Source organism: Clinocottus analis, unplaced genomic scaffold, assembly GCF_023055335.1.
Source record: "Clinocottus analis isolate CAN_PGR_092001 unplaced genomic scaffold, fCliAna1.0.p SCAF_2, whole genome shotgun sequence".
NCBI classification, from domain to species: Eukaryota; Metazoa; Chordata; class Actinopteri; order Perciformes; family Cottidae; genus Clinocottus; species Clinocottus analis.
Window position 1 is genome coordinate 4,731,098 of NW_027175931.1, and position 13,929 is coordinate 4,745,026.

At 46.8% G+C, this 13,929-nt stretch overlaps 2 protein-coding genes across 5 annotated transcripts in view; one reads left to right on the forward strand and one right to left on the reverse strand.

The window, feature by feature from the left end:
- Positions 1–238: 238 nt before the first annotated feature.
- On the forward strand, positions 239–4,077 carry hspa13 (heat shock protein 70 family, member 13). Its single transcript, XM_068584969.1, has 5 exons — positions 239–374; positions 496–836; positions 1,246–1,459; positions 1,636–1,803; positions 2,101–4,077. The coding sequence occupies exons 1-5, from the start codon at positions 350–352 to the stop codon at positions 2,685–2,687; spliced, it is 1,335 nt and encodes a 444-aa protein (XP_068441070.1). The 5' UTR covers positions 239–349; the 3' UTR covers positions 2,688–4,077.
- A 1,729-nt stretch (positions 4,078–5,806) lies between these two features.
- The window catches only part of gdpd5b (glycerophosphodiester phosphodiesterase domain containing 5b), a 39,800-nt gene continuing 31,677 nt past the window's right edge, over positions 5,807–13,929 (reverse strand). For 2 of the 4 annotated variants that reach the window (XM_068584978.1, XM_068584977.1), the window contains exons 10-17: positions 12,072–12,222; positions 10,705–10,926; positions 10,177–10,334; positions 9,928–10,075; positions 8,833–8,915; positions 8,072–8,086; positions 6,711–6,823; positions 5,807–5,955 (exon numbers count right to left, since the gene is read on the reverse strand). In XM_068584978.1, coding sequence (XP_068441079.1) covers positions 5,870–5,955; positions 6,711–6,823; positions 8,072–8,086; positions 8,833–8,915; positions 9,928–10,075; positions 10,177–10,334; positions 10,705–10,926; positions 12,072–12,222 — 976 coding nt within the window. In that variant the 3' untranslated portion in view covers positions 5,807–5,869. Of the gene's footprint in view, positions 5,956–6,175; positions 6,474–6,710; positions 6,824–8,071; positions 8,087–8,832; positions 8,916–9,927; positions 10,076–10,176; positions 10,335–10,704; positions 10,927–12,071; positions 12,223–13,929 lie in introns of all 4 variants that reach the window. The other 2 variants (XR_011077935.1, XM_068584979.1) reach the window with 2 other exon arrangements.

A 13,929-nucleotide genomic window follows, 5' to 3' on the forward strand; every position in this document is an offset into this window, starting at 1 on the left:
TTAACATTACGTTTTTTCCTTACGCTCAACTGCTCTGGCTCTACCTGATTGGTTGAAACAACGGAAACGTCACGAAACATTCGCGTTACGGTGACTCTCGCTAGTGTTGACGGGAAATGTAGTCCGACCGCTAGAGCAGGCTGGAACATCCGTGTATGCCATGAACTACATTACCCACCATCCCCAAAGGAGTAAAGCAACGTTGACGTGTATTTTGTTGATAGACCGGAAAACTCGCAGCATCCAGTCTAGAAAACCGACAGGTGGGTCACACTTAACCGCAATTTAAACAATTTAAGGGGAATTTAGGGATTTTTTAAGCGGCAGGTGACTTCGCAACTGTGTGACAATGTCCGGAGAAATGTCTATGATTGGTAAGTTAAATGACACTTATGTTTTCTTCCCGTATTCAACGTTAACCGGTGACTGGATGCTAACACGCGAGCTAACGCTAGCTAAGTCGTCCACCTCACCTGTAATCTAATGCCCGCACAGGTTCGGTCATCCTGGCCCTGTTCCTGGCCGGCTACCTGGGACAGCAGTACTTGCCGCCCCCCAAGCCGAAAGTCATCGGCCTGGATCTGGGCACCACTTTTTGCTCAGTCGGCGTCTTCCACCCGGGCAGCGGGGACGTGGAGGTGATCGCGGACGAGGAAGGGAGGAAGAGCATCCCGAGCGCCGTCTCGTTCACCGCCACCGCGGTGCTGGCCGGGCACGAGGCCGTGGAGCTGGCCGACAGCAACCCGCAGAACACCGTCTACGATGCCAAGAGGTTCATCGGGAAACTATTTGAGCCGCAGGTGCTGGAGCAGGAGAGTGCTCGGTACCCGTTTAAGGTGCGTCACGGTGGGGTGGATTTATCACCACGCAGTGTGTGATGTTTTGCATCATTGAGCCACGTCATGTTCACTCATCAGCCTTCATCAAGGCTCAGATGAACACCGCATAGTTGTTTTTAGTTTGTAGCTACAGTCTTCAAATTACTTGTTTTGTCTGACCAACACCCCCAAATCCATATATTAATTTTAAAATGATTTAAAACCTCACAAATCTTCTTTTTTTTGTGGATAAAACTGGAAGTGAGAATGTCAAAACATGCTGAGATAGCATACATATTCTTAATTAATCTCCCCAAAATTGAGTAATTAACACAACTTTGCTTGAATAATGAAAATAAAAATACTCCCATTGCCTGTCATTGTTTTTATCTCTCCATCCTCACTCGTTTCTTTGCGCTACTTCCAGGTGATTAACAATAATGGTAGCGCAGAGTTTCTGCTCTCCACCAACCACACCTTCACCGTGAGCCCAGAGTTCATCGCCTCTCGGCTGCTGCTGAAGATGAGGAAGATGGCCGAGCGACAGCTCGACGTGCACATCCAGAAAGCTGTCATCTCGGTGCCGGCAGAGTTCGACGAGAGACAGAGGAACTTCACCGTCAGGGCTGCCAACCTCGCCGGTCAGTCCTTGTAATTATATTTTAATCAGATATTGGATGTCATTCAGCCGATTACTGATGAGAACCGTGACGGCCTCTCTAGCCCGAAAGCACTGCATATACAAGCCACACACACACGGATGCACACTACATGCATATTAAAATAACTCGCGTACATCCGTTCCTCTGTCTTGCAGGCCTGGAGATCCTGCGTGTGATCAACGAGCCCACGGCGGCAGCCATGGCCTACGGCCTGCACAAGGTGGACGTGTTCAACGTGCTGGTGGTCGACCTTGGGGGAGGAACACTGGATGTTTCTCTACTCAACAAACAGGGAGGCATGTTCCTCACCAGAGCCATGGCAGGTAATGTTTCACCGCTGCAGTGATAAGAGACGGGTGGTGATATGAGCTGACTGTTGTCTGAAAAAGGAGCTTTACCTCTTTGCTGCGCGGTTCATGTCCCAGTTAAAGTCTTAAAGTATCATTTTAATATGGCTCTTAAGAGTTTAAAGTGATATCTTTTACCTGGATTCAGTTAGTCCTATATCTGTTCAGACAACAATCTGGTTTAGTTTCTTTAATCTTAGATTTTGCAAAGCAGCCAATGAGAGGTGTAGCTGTTGGCCTAATCTTAAATGGACTGTGTATTTTTTTCGGCAGGGAATAACAAGCTGGGAGGTCAAGACTTTAGCCAGAGGCTGCTCCAGTACACCATTGAGCGAGCCCAGCAGGAGTTTGGCGTCCAACCCGCTCTCAAAGAGGACATCCACCGTCTCCGACAGGCCGTGGAAGCCGCTAAGCTCAACCTCACCCTCCAGCCCAGCGTCACCATCCGCGTGCCACTGAGCCTTCACACCCACCGCGACAGCTCGGCGTCGACCGGAAGCTCCAGCGCTCCGGCTCCGGTTCTCTTCCAGGCCGTGATCACTCGCGAGCTGTTTGAGGAGCTCAACGAGGACCTTTTCCAGAAGATCCTGGCCCCCGTGGAGACCGTGTTAGCCGAGGGCCACCTGGACAAAGCGGAAGTGGATGAGATCGTTCTGGTCGGCGGGTCCACCAGGATACCGCGGATCAGACGGCTGATCAGCGAGTACTTTGGGAAGGACCCAAACACATCGGTAGACCCTGACCTGGCCGTGGTTACAGGTGTAGCCATACAGGCCGGCATCATGGGGGGCTCCTGGCCTTTACAAGTGAGCGCTATAGAAATCCCCAACAGACACCTGCGCAAGACGAACTTTAGCTAATTTTTATGAAGGTTATTTATTAAGATAGAAAGGATGCCTCAGACACTTGCCACTGATTCATGTTTCCTGCAAATACTGTTGCTGAATGGAGAATAATTACAAACAAAAGACACTGACGCCAGAATGAAGACATGCAAGACTCAGGTTTCACAACTCATTTTGATCTCTTGAAAGCCGCCGGTGGCAGAAAAGATTAGTGATTTATTTACATTTTGAAACATTACGACATTCCTCTTGGACGGATCGCTACCAGCCGCAGAAGTGGACAGTCCTGGTGTCCGTTTTCCACGTCAAGCTGCTTTTGTTGCACGAGAAGCTTCCGCAGAAAAACGACGCTGCCAAACGCTGATAAAATGTGAACGAGAATCCTCTCGTGTAGCCACCGTTCATGCTTTACTCATGGTAGATAATGGTGTTCAATTCAGGGAACAACCTTTTTTAAAAAGGACTTTCAGAGTAGTTATATCTTCAGATATTATATATATATATATATATTTATTCCCATTCAGAGAGAGAGAGAGTGTATGTGTGTGTGTGTGTGTGTTTTGCACCTATGCATTTTTAATTATTTCCATCAAAGGTTGACACACAGTGTACTTGTTCAGAAAGCTGCTGTATATTTGAATCTCAATGTAGAGATGAACCACCGCCAGTGGATCCATCAGAGGCCCTCTGCCCTTCATCCATGATCATTTCATGTTTTGCATGGTGTCCTAACAAGTATTTTATGTCTACTAAAAGTCATTGGGACAGAGACGTCAGTGTAAAGATGTAGTTTTGCACAGAAGAAAATGTCAAACATTCCCTGCATTATTGACTGCGCGCCTCATTAAAACAAGATGGTGCGTGTTGGAGAAAGCCTTAATGTTCACACAGTACTGTAACAGCTTAAATCATTAGTGCCCCCCGCCCCTTAAATGAAATACAGATGTCATTAATTGTCCCTGAGAGGGAAAGAGAAGTGCCGCACTTGTTAGCAGACTTCACTTTGTTTGGTGCAATAGTGTGCTTTATTTAAATGGAAGTGACTTACACACTCATATTTGTGCTGCACATGCGCAGCCGCCAGCTCTTTGCTGCTTTAGGTAGAGACGCTGATCTCTGGTAGTCCTGCAGAAGGACCGAGTCGTTGCTTACATGTGCCTTGTGATAATCAATAAAGGTTTGTCACATTTAGGATGTTCGATGGATCGGCTGCATGGTGTGTAGTCAATCAGGGCGCCTTAAATTGAATTATTCCCTATTTATCATTTATCCTGCTCTTATTCTGGTAGACTGGTTGTTGTACATCCAGTGTGTAAGGTGATTTCCATTCGTGTCTCTGGGAAACAAAACCCAGAAGTCTGAAGAGCCGACGGTCCAATAAAAAGCTTTTTTTCCTCTTAACCAAGAACTCAAGTCACCTCTATTTTATTTTGTTTGTTTGGAGTCTCGTTCGTGGGCCACATAAGTTCTTTACACATACATCACATGCTTTTTAAAGATCCATGAGGTTTTTATTTATTTATTTTTTACTAATGCTGCTTTACCAGTTTAGCCTGGACATTTTACCCTTGATGAAATACATATGGATATATAATAATATCAGGAGAGTCCAGAGGCCTACAGGGTGAATCCACATCACTTCTCAGTACCTATAAATAGAAAAAGGGCTCAGGTGGTCGAGTGGGTTGTCTGTTAATTGTAGTTCAATCCTTCCAGCAAACAGAACAAAAGACAATTAGAAAAACTCCTGTAATAGGTTTATTTTTCATTTATTTACTTCTGGAGGCACAATAACACCCAAAGAAAGCAAATAAACACAAAAAGCAGTTCATTTCTTGACCCTGTGCTGCCTGTTGCGATACCTGGAGGCGTCCCTTCCGTCAGCTTGCGGTTTCATTTTTCACATTTAGCAGCCACTTCCTTCACCTTACAGCAGTCGGTTCAACGCCAGCAGCCGACCGTTAGATGCATGTCGCCCGTCAACGCCAAAATACCACAGACTTGACCTGCACTTCAGAGGCTGTGTAGGAAATGTAGCGACACCCACCATGCACCAGGATATTGCTAAAATATTAAATCATCACCGTCACATTGTTCAAACGTAATGCTTAGTTGGCTGGAGCATCTCTCTCACACACACACACACTCACACACACACTGGTTCGCCTTTTATGTACAATAATACACTCAACATAGCACTGCACACAGGGTAAAAAATATATACCCGGCTAGAACACGCTCACAATACACCGTTCACATCTTTAAAAAACAAATCCAAAACATTCACGTTAAAACCACGAAGACGGCACGAATCTTCACGCCCTCAAACCCTTTTCACCAGTTGTACTGGGAGCACAGCTCACATGCGTCAGTTCATTATTACAGTTACGTGCACTGGTCAAAAGAAGTGGGGGGGGGGGGGGGGGGGCTTTCAGCCTCTATCAAAATGATTATCTTACATACATCATGTGAATATTTCACTTGGAGGAGAAGGCAGGACTTCTGTAAACAGCTTGTTCGTGTGTTTTTTTTTGTGTGTTTTTCTCATTAAATATAAATATCCATGTTAGTTCTTTTATGAAACGCGGCACGGTGGAGTGCTGAAGGAAGGCGAGAGCGTAACGAGCCGCTGGCTTTTTAGTCTCATGCTGCCATTAAGCCTCGTAAAAAGCCCCGTTGTAAAGAAATCCATCTGCTAAGAGAAGAATATTGTGTACAGTGGTTAAAAAAAGAAGATACTGCTTTGGAAAATTAGCTTAAAACAACAACAACAAAAGAATCTGGAAACGCATCTTTAAAAAGAAGCTGGCGTTGGTAACTCAGGAGGGGCCTCTCGGGCATTTAGACGCGAGAGAGGAGGCCACAGATTTGGCGAATTCCATTAATAAAAAGTGCGTGTAGTCCCGTGTGATATACAGTCTGTCTGACAAGCAAGACACTAAACTATTTACACAATGTACACAAAGCAACTGGGTGGTGGTCTTCTCCATCAGATGCAGCAGCCTGTCGGTTTATCAGGAGGACAGACAGGACGAGGAGTTCAGGCGTCACACCGACTTGAACAGGAATGACGTAAACACAGAGAGCGCCGCCGCCGCCGCCGCCGCCGCCGCCGCCGCCGCCGCCGCCGCCGCCGCCGCCGCCACCGCCACCGCCGCCGCCTCGCTACAGCAGATTCACACAAGCCCGAGTCCCAATCACTGGCTGATGCCCTGATTGGTGTAGTAGTCGTAGCCGTTGTCCGGGTACAGCTCATCAGCACTGCCGACTCCATTCCCCACCTCTGGAGGGCGCCAAAGGCATTAAAAAAATATATTTAAAAAAAGTCAAGGTACTGAGCCGTGACATGCACCATCACTTTTAAACCACAGCAGTTTGCAAGAACACACTCAACTCGTCACACGAGAAACAACAAGAGGGTCGAATGATTTGAAATGAACGGCGGGTGAGCGTGAGGGGGGGGGGGGGGACCGATGACGAGCGCTGGCGCCGATGTGACTCACCTTTGACCCCCCCAGCACTAGAGGCTCTGGAGACAGACTGGGGCGTCTGTAAGCTCCCCTACGCATGACGTGGTCTCCAGTGGGAGGTGCAGTGGGGGGAGGTTCGGTGCATGAAGGGGTGGATGGGTGGATGAATGGGAGAAGGGCAGAGAAGTGGCAGGCAACGAGGGATGCAATGGATGCATGGAATAGAGGAAGAGGTCACTGCTGCAGGAGGAGGAGGAGGAGGAGGAGGAGGTGGTAGCATGGACTGGAGGTGGTGGTGGTGCACGTCACACAGGCCGCTACTGGGCTTGACCTTCAACGGGGGAAGAGAGGAAGAGTAGGAGCGAGAACATTCACACTCAAGACAGATGCATGCTGGGATGCAGAGGCATGCTAGCTGGGCACCGGGGACTCCAAAATGTCTCATTCCTCATCTTCAATCAAATGTAGAGTAACACAAATGTATTTATTTTGGAGTTCAGGAGCCCGAACAACAAACAACAACGCTACAAAGCACTGAGGAGCGACGAACGCGCCCCTCTCGCCTCACCAGAGAAGATAAGTTTCTCCTTCATGACGTTGAGGTCTCGGCTGGACCTCCTGACTGCGGCGCTCAGCATGATCTGCTCGGGGTTGTAGCTCCGCATGCCGCTCATCCGATACCTGCGGGGTCACATTCATAAGGTCAGAGATCTGCCCGAGGCAATCATGATGTCACTAAATATGACTGCCTGTGCTCACAATACGCAGTTCAGGGTTTTGGGTCACGTTTTGTCTCAAAAAAGGGTGAAATAAAAAGGAGCTATGGACTTGGTGGAAAGGCCTGACTCGGTTTAAAGGGAATTCAATATGTTTAACCAGCTGCGCTATATTTGACATGACGAATTGGATGAAAAGGACAATAACTCTAATCTTTTCATTAATTTGGAGCCTATAAATGCAGTGTATGGAGCACAGTCCAGGCTGGCAATAAACACACTGGCTTCTTGTTCTATATGAGAAACACTTTCTGATGAGACACCCTTTATTAAGTGTACAATAAATGGCTACAACTCTTATTATAAAGTAGCACCATGTATATATTGTATTATTACAGCGTGTGCTGCAGTAACACATTTGCAAAAGAAACAGAATAGAGCCAATTTATTTTCTCCCAGCAGTCATTGGAAAGCTGTTGAAAATATCTTAATATCTTAATTATAAACACAAATAAATAAAGCACATTTTGCTCTATTCTGTTTTGACTTAATTAACATTCGTTAGTTCCACAGAGGATCACTCATCCGCTGGAAACTGCCTCCTTGCTTTAACGAAAAAGTCTTTTATTTAAATGACTTAACTGAAGAGCATTAGTCGCATTAAACTGGGACTAATGCGCAGAGGAAATTAGGAACAGAAAAGCAAACAAGCAAGCTCTTAGTTCATCAGCATCAATAAAAGCCAATCCTGAGGCACTTCCCCTGATGAATTTATATCCATACTTAATTTTGGATGTGAAGTCGTTTGGCTTAATAAGATGGATAATAAATTTAAAGCTCATTGGCGTCTTGATAGCGTGTATATTTTGTGCTGTCTGGGTGGAAAGCATTCATTCTATTTATCCCACGAGGAGGAAGACGTGAGCTCGTCTCTCCAGAGGAAAGTGTCAGCGGTGCAGTACAACGATTCAGGTGAGACAGAGAGAAGTGAAAGAGAAAGTAATTATGGAAACACGGTGTTAAAAAAGTAAAGTGGAGAGAAAAAAATCGGATGGAGTTTGATTTCATAAGAGAGACGGCGACAAACACAACAATAGAGGAACAATGGAAAAACGAGAGAGGAGACAAAAGAATGCTTGAACAAGAGGATGGAGAATGGAGGATGGAGGTGAAAGGAGAGAAGACTTTGGGTCGGAAGAGGTGACCCAGTTACCTGATCATGTGATAGCTGAGAGAAGAGGCCAGAATGCAGCAGAGGAGGAGAAGAGCATGCACATCAGGCAGAGGAGAGAGGACGAGGACGAGGCAGAAGGACAACAAAAGGACAAAAGAAGGCGGGAGACAAGAGAGGTCAGTTTAGAAGCCGGTGGAAGCTGCTGGAGAGCTCGGCAAAGCGGAGCAAACCCGCACCAGAACTTTGAAAAAAAACACAAAAAAAACAGGAGGAGGAGGAGGCCATCTGTCTCTGGAGTGCCACAGAAACAAACAAAACCACTCCCTCCTGCAGAAAGAGGAAATACTGGAGGAGTGTGAAGGGTTAACACATGACAGCTCAGAGAAGACGTGCTCACACAAAGTCTTACATCTTATCGGGTGCGAGGAGAGAGGGCGTCAAACGATGAATGTAAAAAACAGCAGAACGGCTTATAAAACCACATAACACACACATGTGAGGTTGTGTTCTTTCCAGCTGGGTCTCTATTGTATCAGAACGCAGTGCAAATATGTATGAGCCGTTATTGTAATGATGTGTTGCCGACTGAGAGAGCTCTAGTGAGGGAAGTGATGTCATTACTGGTGTGTACGCCGCGTGTGTGAGACGCAGCAGAGGCCCACACCCAAAAACAAGAAGACCAGTCTTCTCTTTTCTCTCCAAAACACCAGCAGAAAAAAGGAGAAACATCAAGTGTTTGCGTGAAAAACACTCACGATGATGACGACTCGACAGTTTTACCCTCGTGCCGCTGTACTTACTTCTGGAAAATGAATATTCCTATGACTACAGCGAAGGAGATGAGGTCCACAGACACCCACATCAGGCAGTATTCATCTGGTCTCTGGAAACACACGCACACAGGTTTATAGCACAGTCCACCACAGGGGGGCACTATACACAAACAATACAACACAACATCCACACGGCCTTGTGTTAATACTTCTGCAGAAGCTAAATGTCTTTTAGACGTGCGCTCTCATGAAAATGCATTCAAACGGAAATGCACGTGAACAAAATCCTTCACATTGTGTAAATATGTGATGAAAACCTGCACAAAGGAAAGAAAAACATGTCCAGAGGAAACATATTCAGACGTCTAAAGACAGACTTCACAGTTGACGTCGACGTAGAGAACAGCAGATGTCCCGACAGCTTAAACCCTCCCTGCCCCCCAGCAGGGGGTCCGGGGGTCACGTCCACATGTTGTCATACAGAGTCCCCCCCCATCCCATCCTCCCTCGTATGGCACTACTGCTGAGGACACTGGCACGCTGCACAGGCGTGAACTTACACCAGATAGCCCCAGCGGGAGTGCTAGCCATGTTTAGAGGTTTCAGGAGACGACCGAACGAGAAAAAGTACGAGTCACGCACGACAGGATACAGCACAGCGACGCGATCGTCTCTCTCTACTGTGCTGGGACCTCGGATGAGAGGTGAAAAATAAAGAGGACGGCGTGCTCGGTGCGGAAGAGGATCAACAGACTTGACGAGTTCAGTTGAAAGATGGGCTCCCGCGTTGGAATCACTGTTAAAATGTAGTTTAGTCATGCAGGGAGAATGGAGCTGAAGGAGACGGGCTGTCATCTAATACCATCTACACTATGTCAACCTATGGACACTTTTTATGAGAGATTTTACCCGTTACCAAGCAGATCTTTTGCAGGCTGGTGCGCCGGATGGGCACACACAGAGAGAGAGAGACTAGAAAGCAACACAGAGAAACTCAAACTTTATCTACAAAGAATCGAGGAGAAGAAAGAAGACATTTTTGCAAACAACGGTGCAAAAATTCGGGCGGTTGCAGAGCGCCGCCCGAGAAAGTTCCATGCAAAGAAGCTGAGCGGTCCTTACCATGAGCCAGATGGGGTAAGGCACCTTTTTGAGGATATGTGAGGCCTCGGATGAGACTGACGACACCCCGCTGCACCAGAGCACCGAGTACAGCCACGGCTCGTTGATGGTGTAGAGAGTGAGGTTGATGTTGCTCTGGGAGAAGTTTCTGAAAGCAATCACACACATTCAGGTATGTCTTTACTTATACATCTGTCTGTTAACAGATAACAGCATCAGAGGCATGTGTGTGTCTGTGTGTGTGCCCACCGGATCTCCTCTGTGCTGGCCTGGTTGTATCTGAGCAGCAGCCTGCTGATGCCGTACTGGTGGAGACTTTGAGGACTCTGTTTCTGCACGGAGGTCTGGATCAGACCGGGAGCCAGCTGTCTCACCTGAGCTCTGTGATCATCTGGAGTCCACATCACCTGCACACAGCACGCAGTCTCAATGAACTGTTGCATCACCAACATGAATAGGTAATATATCCTCATACAACGGTTCTGATAAATGTTTGTTTGGCTTGAAGTAACTATTGAAGTGCCAAGTTATGTGATGAATAAATCACTGTTAACTTCTGCTTCCACTTAGGGAACGAACAGCGGCCTCCTTGCTGAAAGATCAGTGTTTCTTAGACCGCCACACCGGCCCTGTGTGGACGATCGCGGTCTTTACACTTCCTCGTTCATGATGAAAAGTTAACAGGAGTTTGATTTCCATCCCGTTTGCATAAATACAATCAGAATCCATCGCCCGACATCATAGCTGGAGGATGTGTTGAAGGATTCTCGTACTGACCAGGCTCTGAGGAACCCCAGATTGCTGCACAGCCTGCAGTGTATCATTGATCCAGCTGTGGTAGCAGGGGTGCTCCGAAGGAGGTCTCCTCAGCCGGAAAACCACCGTGCTGTTGTGATAGGAGGCCAGCTTTAGAAGCTGCTCCAGGCTGCACACACTCTGGTTGGCAATCAGATCCTTCTCACGCGGGGACAGGCTGTGCACCATCCAGAAAGGGTCCTCCTGAAGCACAGGATAAAGATCACAGATGTGTTTGACAGGGGCGCAATGTCACGGTTTAAAACACAATTACAACATGGTAATGACATCAATGCTGCAAGGAATTCAATTGCATTTTTTTGGTCGAAAAATATGTACAGTATTCTGATACCGGGGTTTTTTTTTGAATAAAACAACACCCACGGCAAATGCAAATAGTGGAATATTCTCCCTCGTTTCCTTCACATCTTTCCTCGCTTCACTGCTCCCTGTCAAAGCGCACGGGAGAAGAAGGTCAGATGCTTCGTATTTGAAGTCAACATTGATGTGCTTCACTTTCACCTGACCGACTAAAAGACACTTCAGCGTGGTCATTTTAACGACACTATTATTACATAATCGAGAGATATCAGGCATTGCTTGGCATTGCTTGGGCAATGTAGAAATCAGACCCCGACAGTGAATTGTCATAATTACGCACAGAAGTAGTAACGCGACCTCGAGCCACAACGTGCTCACACGCAACGCAGACGCACTGAGACGTGCAAAAAACAATGCAGATTCTAACGAATACTGATATTTTCTATTCAGAAAGAAACCTACACAGCGAGTGTTTACATTTACATATAAGAAGAAACTCTCGCCATACCAATTTTACCAACTGCTGGACTGGAGGGTAGTGGAGAAGGATTCAAGTGGTGCACAGCAAAGTTGCACAATGCACAAAAAGCATCTGCGTCACTGAATCTTGCCCCAAAATCCATACAGATTCTCTTCTTCAGGGACACAATGCCATGGTGAAATGCATTCACACAATCGAGCCACTCATGTCTCCTTTTCTTGGAGACAATATGTGAGAGGGAATCATTCGGTACCAGAGGAGGACACATTTCAAAACAATTCTCATGGCCAGTTTGCCAGAGTGCTTTTCATCCACGAGTACTTCAAGCAGGTTGAAGCAAACAATTATTCTGAAGCACTAGTTGACCCCGATCCTCTCGTTCAGGAGAGCTCCCCTGAAGCTTTAACAGAGCTCAGCGGTTAGATGAAACCAAGGGACGAGGACGCTCATGTGACCAAAGGTCACCAGCCCCTCGAGTCATTTCACTGCACTGCGTCGCGCCGCCAAACAAAGCTGAAAACGGCTTCAACGGTGACAAAATAACCACCTTGAGGAACCAGCGTCCCGCGTTGAGCTGCTGCAGATCTGTCCAGTTAAAGAAGGAGGCGTCTTCCATTTGCCGGTCCGGGAAGACTTTCTCCACGTCTGTGGTCCTCCGCAGGTTGTGGTCGTGCATCAGGAACGGCACTCCGTCCACACTGGAGGGGAGAGGTGGGGGCAGAGTTATGAGAGGAGAGTCGGGCAGGTGATGATGTTCAGCGTCAGACGGCGGTGACGGAGAATCCTCGAGGCTGATTGGTCAGAAAGTGCCGGGACTGAGAACTGTGTGTTCAAATGTCGGGCAGCAGCGTTCATCTGTGTCATTTTCTGTGACCTCGTTGACATCGAATACCTCGGACCGCTCAGCTACTGACGCTCACATTTTTATTAGAATAATATTAGTAATTCAAACTGACAGACTCGAAAGGTAACTTTCTCTGTAGTTTGTTGAGTTGAGGAATAAAATCTCTCATAAAAAACGCCACATAGTTTTAAGATAAGACCAGAACAGACAGGAGTTGGTTGGAGGGTAAACTCTTGACATCACATCAAACAGGAGCAAAAGGAGAAAGGAAGAGTAGAGGAGACAAGATGAGAGTTTGGCCTAATTGTGGGTTTCTTTCCCTTTTCATTATTTTTTATATTTTCAAAGCTGCTGCTCGATATTTGAAAACAAAATACCGAGACGAAAGAAAAATTATTCTACATTTTGCAACATTTGCCATTCAACTTCGTTGCTGAAAAACAATGAATTCCTGTATTGCGAGTTTGTGTGTGTGTGTGTGTGTGTGTGTGTGTGTGTGTGTGTGCTGGAGTTCAAAAAACAAACCCTTTATATAAAGTTAATCAGATAAAAGACTGAAATGACGAACGACAAACTGATACAAACTGAAACCACACAGCATGAATAATACGCATGTTGATGTATTGCATGCATGTGCATGCGAGTGTGTGTGTGTGTGTGTGTGTGTTGTGTGTTATTTAGTGGGGGGAAAAATGCACATCCCTACGTAAATCACAGAGCTTTTAGATTGAAGACTTGCTTTTAGGTTAGTGTACGTTGAGGGTAAGGATTAGGCTGGAAGCAGTTATGAAAAGGGGTTAGTGTAAGTCCCAAGGAAATTATTTTAACTCAATGTAACGTCCCCAAAAGTCATGAAAACAGGGATTCTGCTATAAAACTGTGCGTTTTTATCTGTGTGTGTGTGTGTGTGTGTGTGTGATCCGCTGCAGGAGTCTCACTGTCGCTCTGGCTGTCATCAAGTCTAATTACTCGGCACAGTAAGGAGCTCACCTGTCAGCGGGCTGCAGCGAACACACACCCATTCACCTCTCCTAGGACTGTAACCGTAAACACACACTGCACTATTACATGAAGGCCGACCCACAAATGCACGACCCTGCGACAAAGCAACACCGCCCCACCTCCGCACGACAACCCCCCATCCTCACCGCACATGCACGAGTAGACACGTACACCCACTATCCATCTCATACCACGGCCACCGTCCCCCAAAGCTCCCCCCGCCCACTTCCTCTCCTCCTCTTCCTCCGAGTGTCTCTCTTTGAGCGCAGCCCGTCACGTCCAATTATGTTGGCGCTGCCGTGCCTCCATCTCCTGCTCCTCTGTCGCCTGAGCCTCGCTGCAGTTGCAGACAGAACCCCAAGTATGTTTGTCTTGTTATTCACTTGTTTTTATTCATGAGCAAAGAATATTTCTTTGCTCGTTTCTCTTCGTCAAGGAGAAGGAAAGGCTACTTTACGATAAACATTACTCCGATATTTAGAGCAGAGAGTTAACAAAGGCAAGGCATTATGTCTTGATTGGTAATGTGTAGTCTAGTGTGAGCTTTGTTGAGTACAGG

What these genes read in the sequence shown, in the direction of transcription:
- hspa13 (XM_068584969.1), top strand. Translation starts at nt 350, where the DNA reads ATGTCCGGAGAAATGTCTATGATTG. An exon ending in CGGAGAAATGTCTATGATTG is followed by an intron (nt 375 to 495) that starts GTAAGTTAAATG and finishes ATGCCCGCACAG; the next exon opens with GTTCGGTCATCCTGGCCCTG. An exon ending in CCTCACCAGAGCCATGGCAG is followed by an intron (nt 1,804 to 2,100) that starts GTAATGTTTCAC and finishes TTTTTTCGGCAG; the next exon opens with GGAATAACAAGCTGGGAGGT.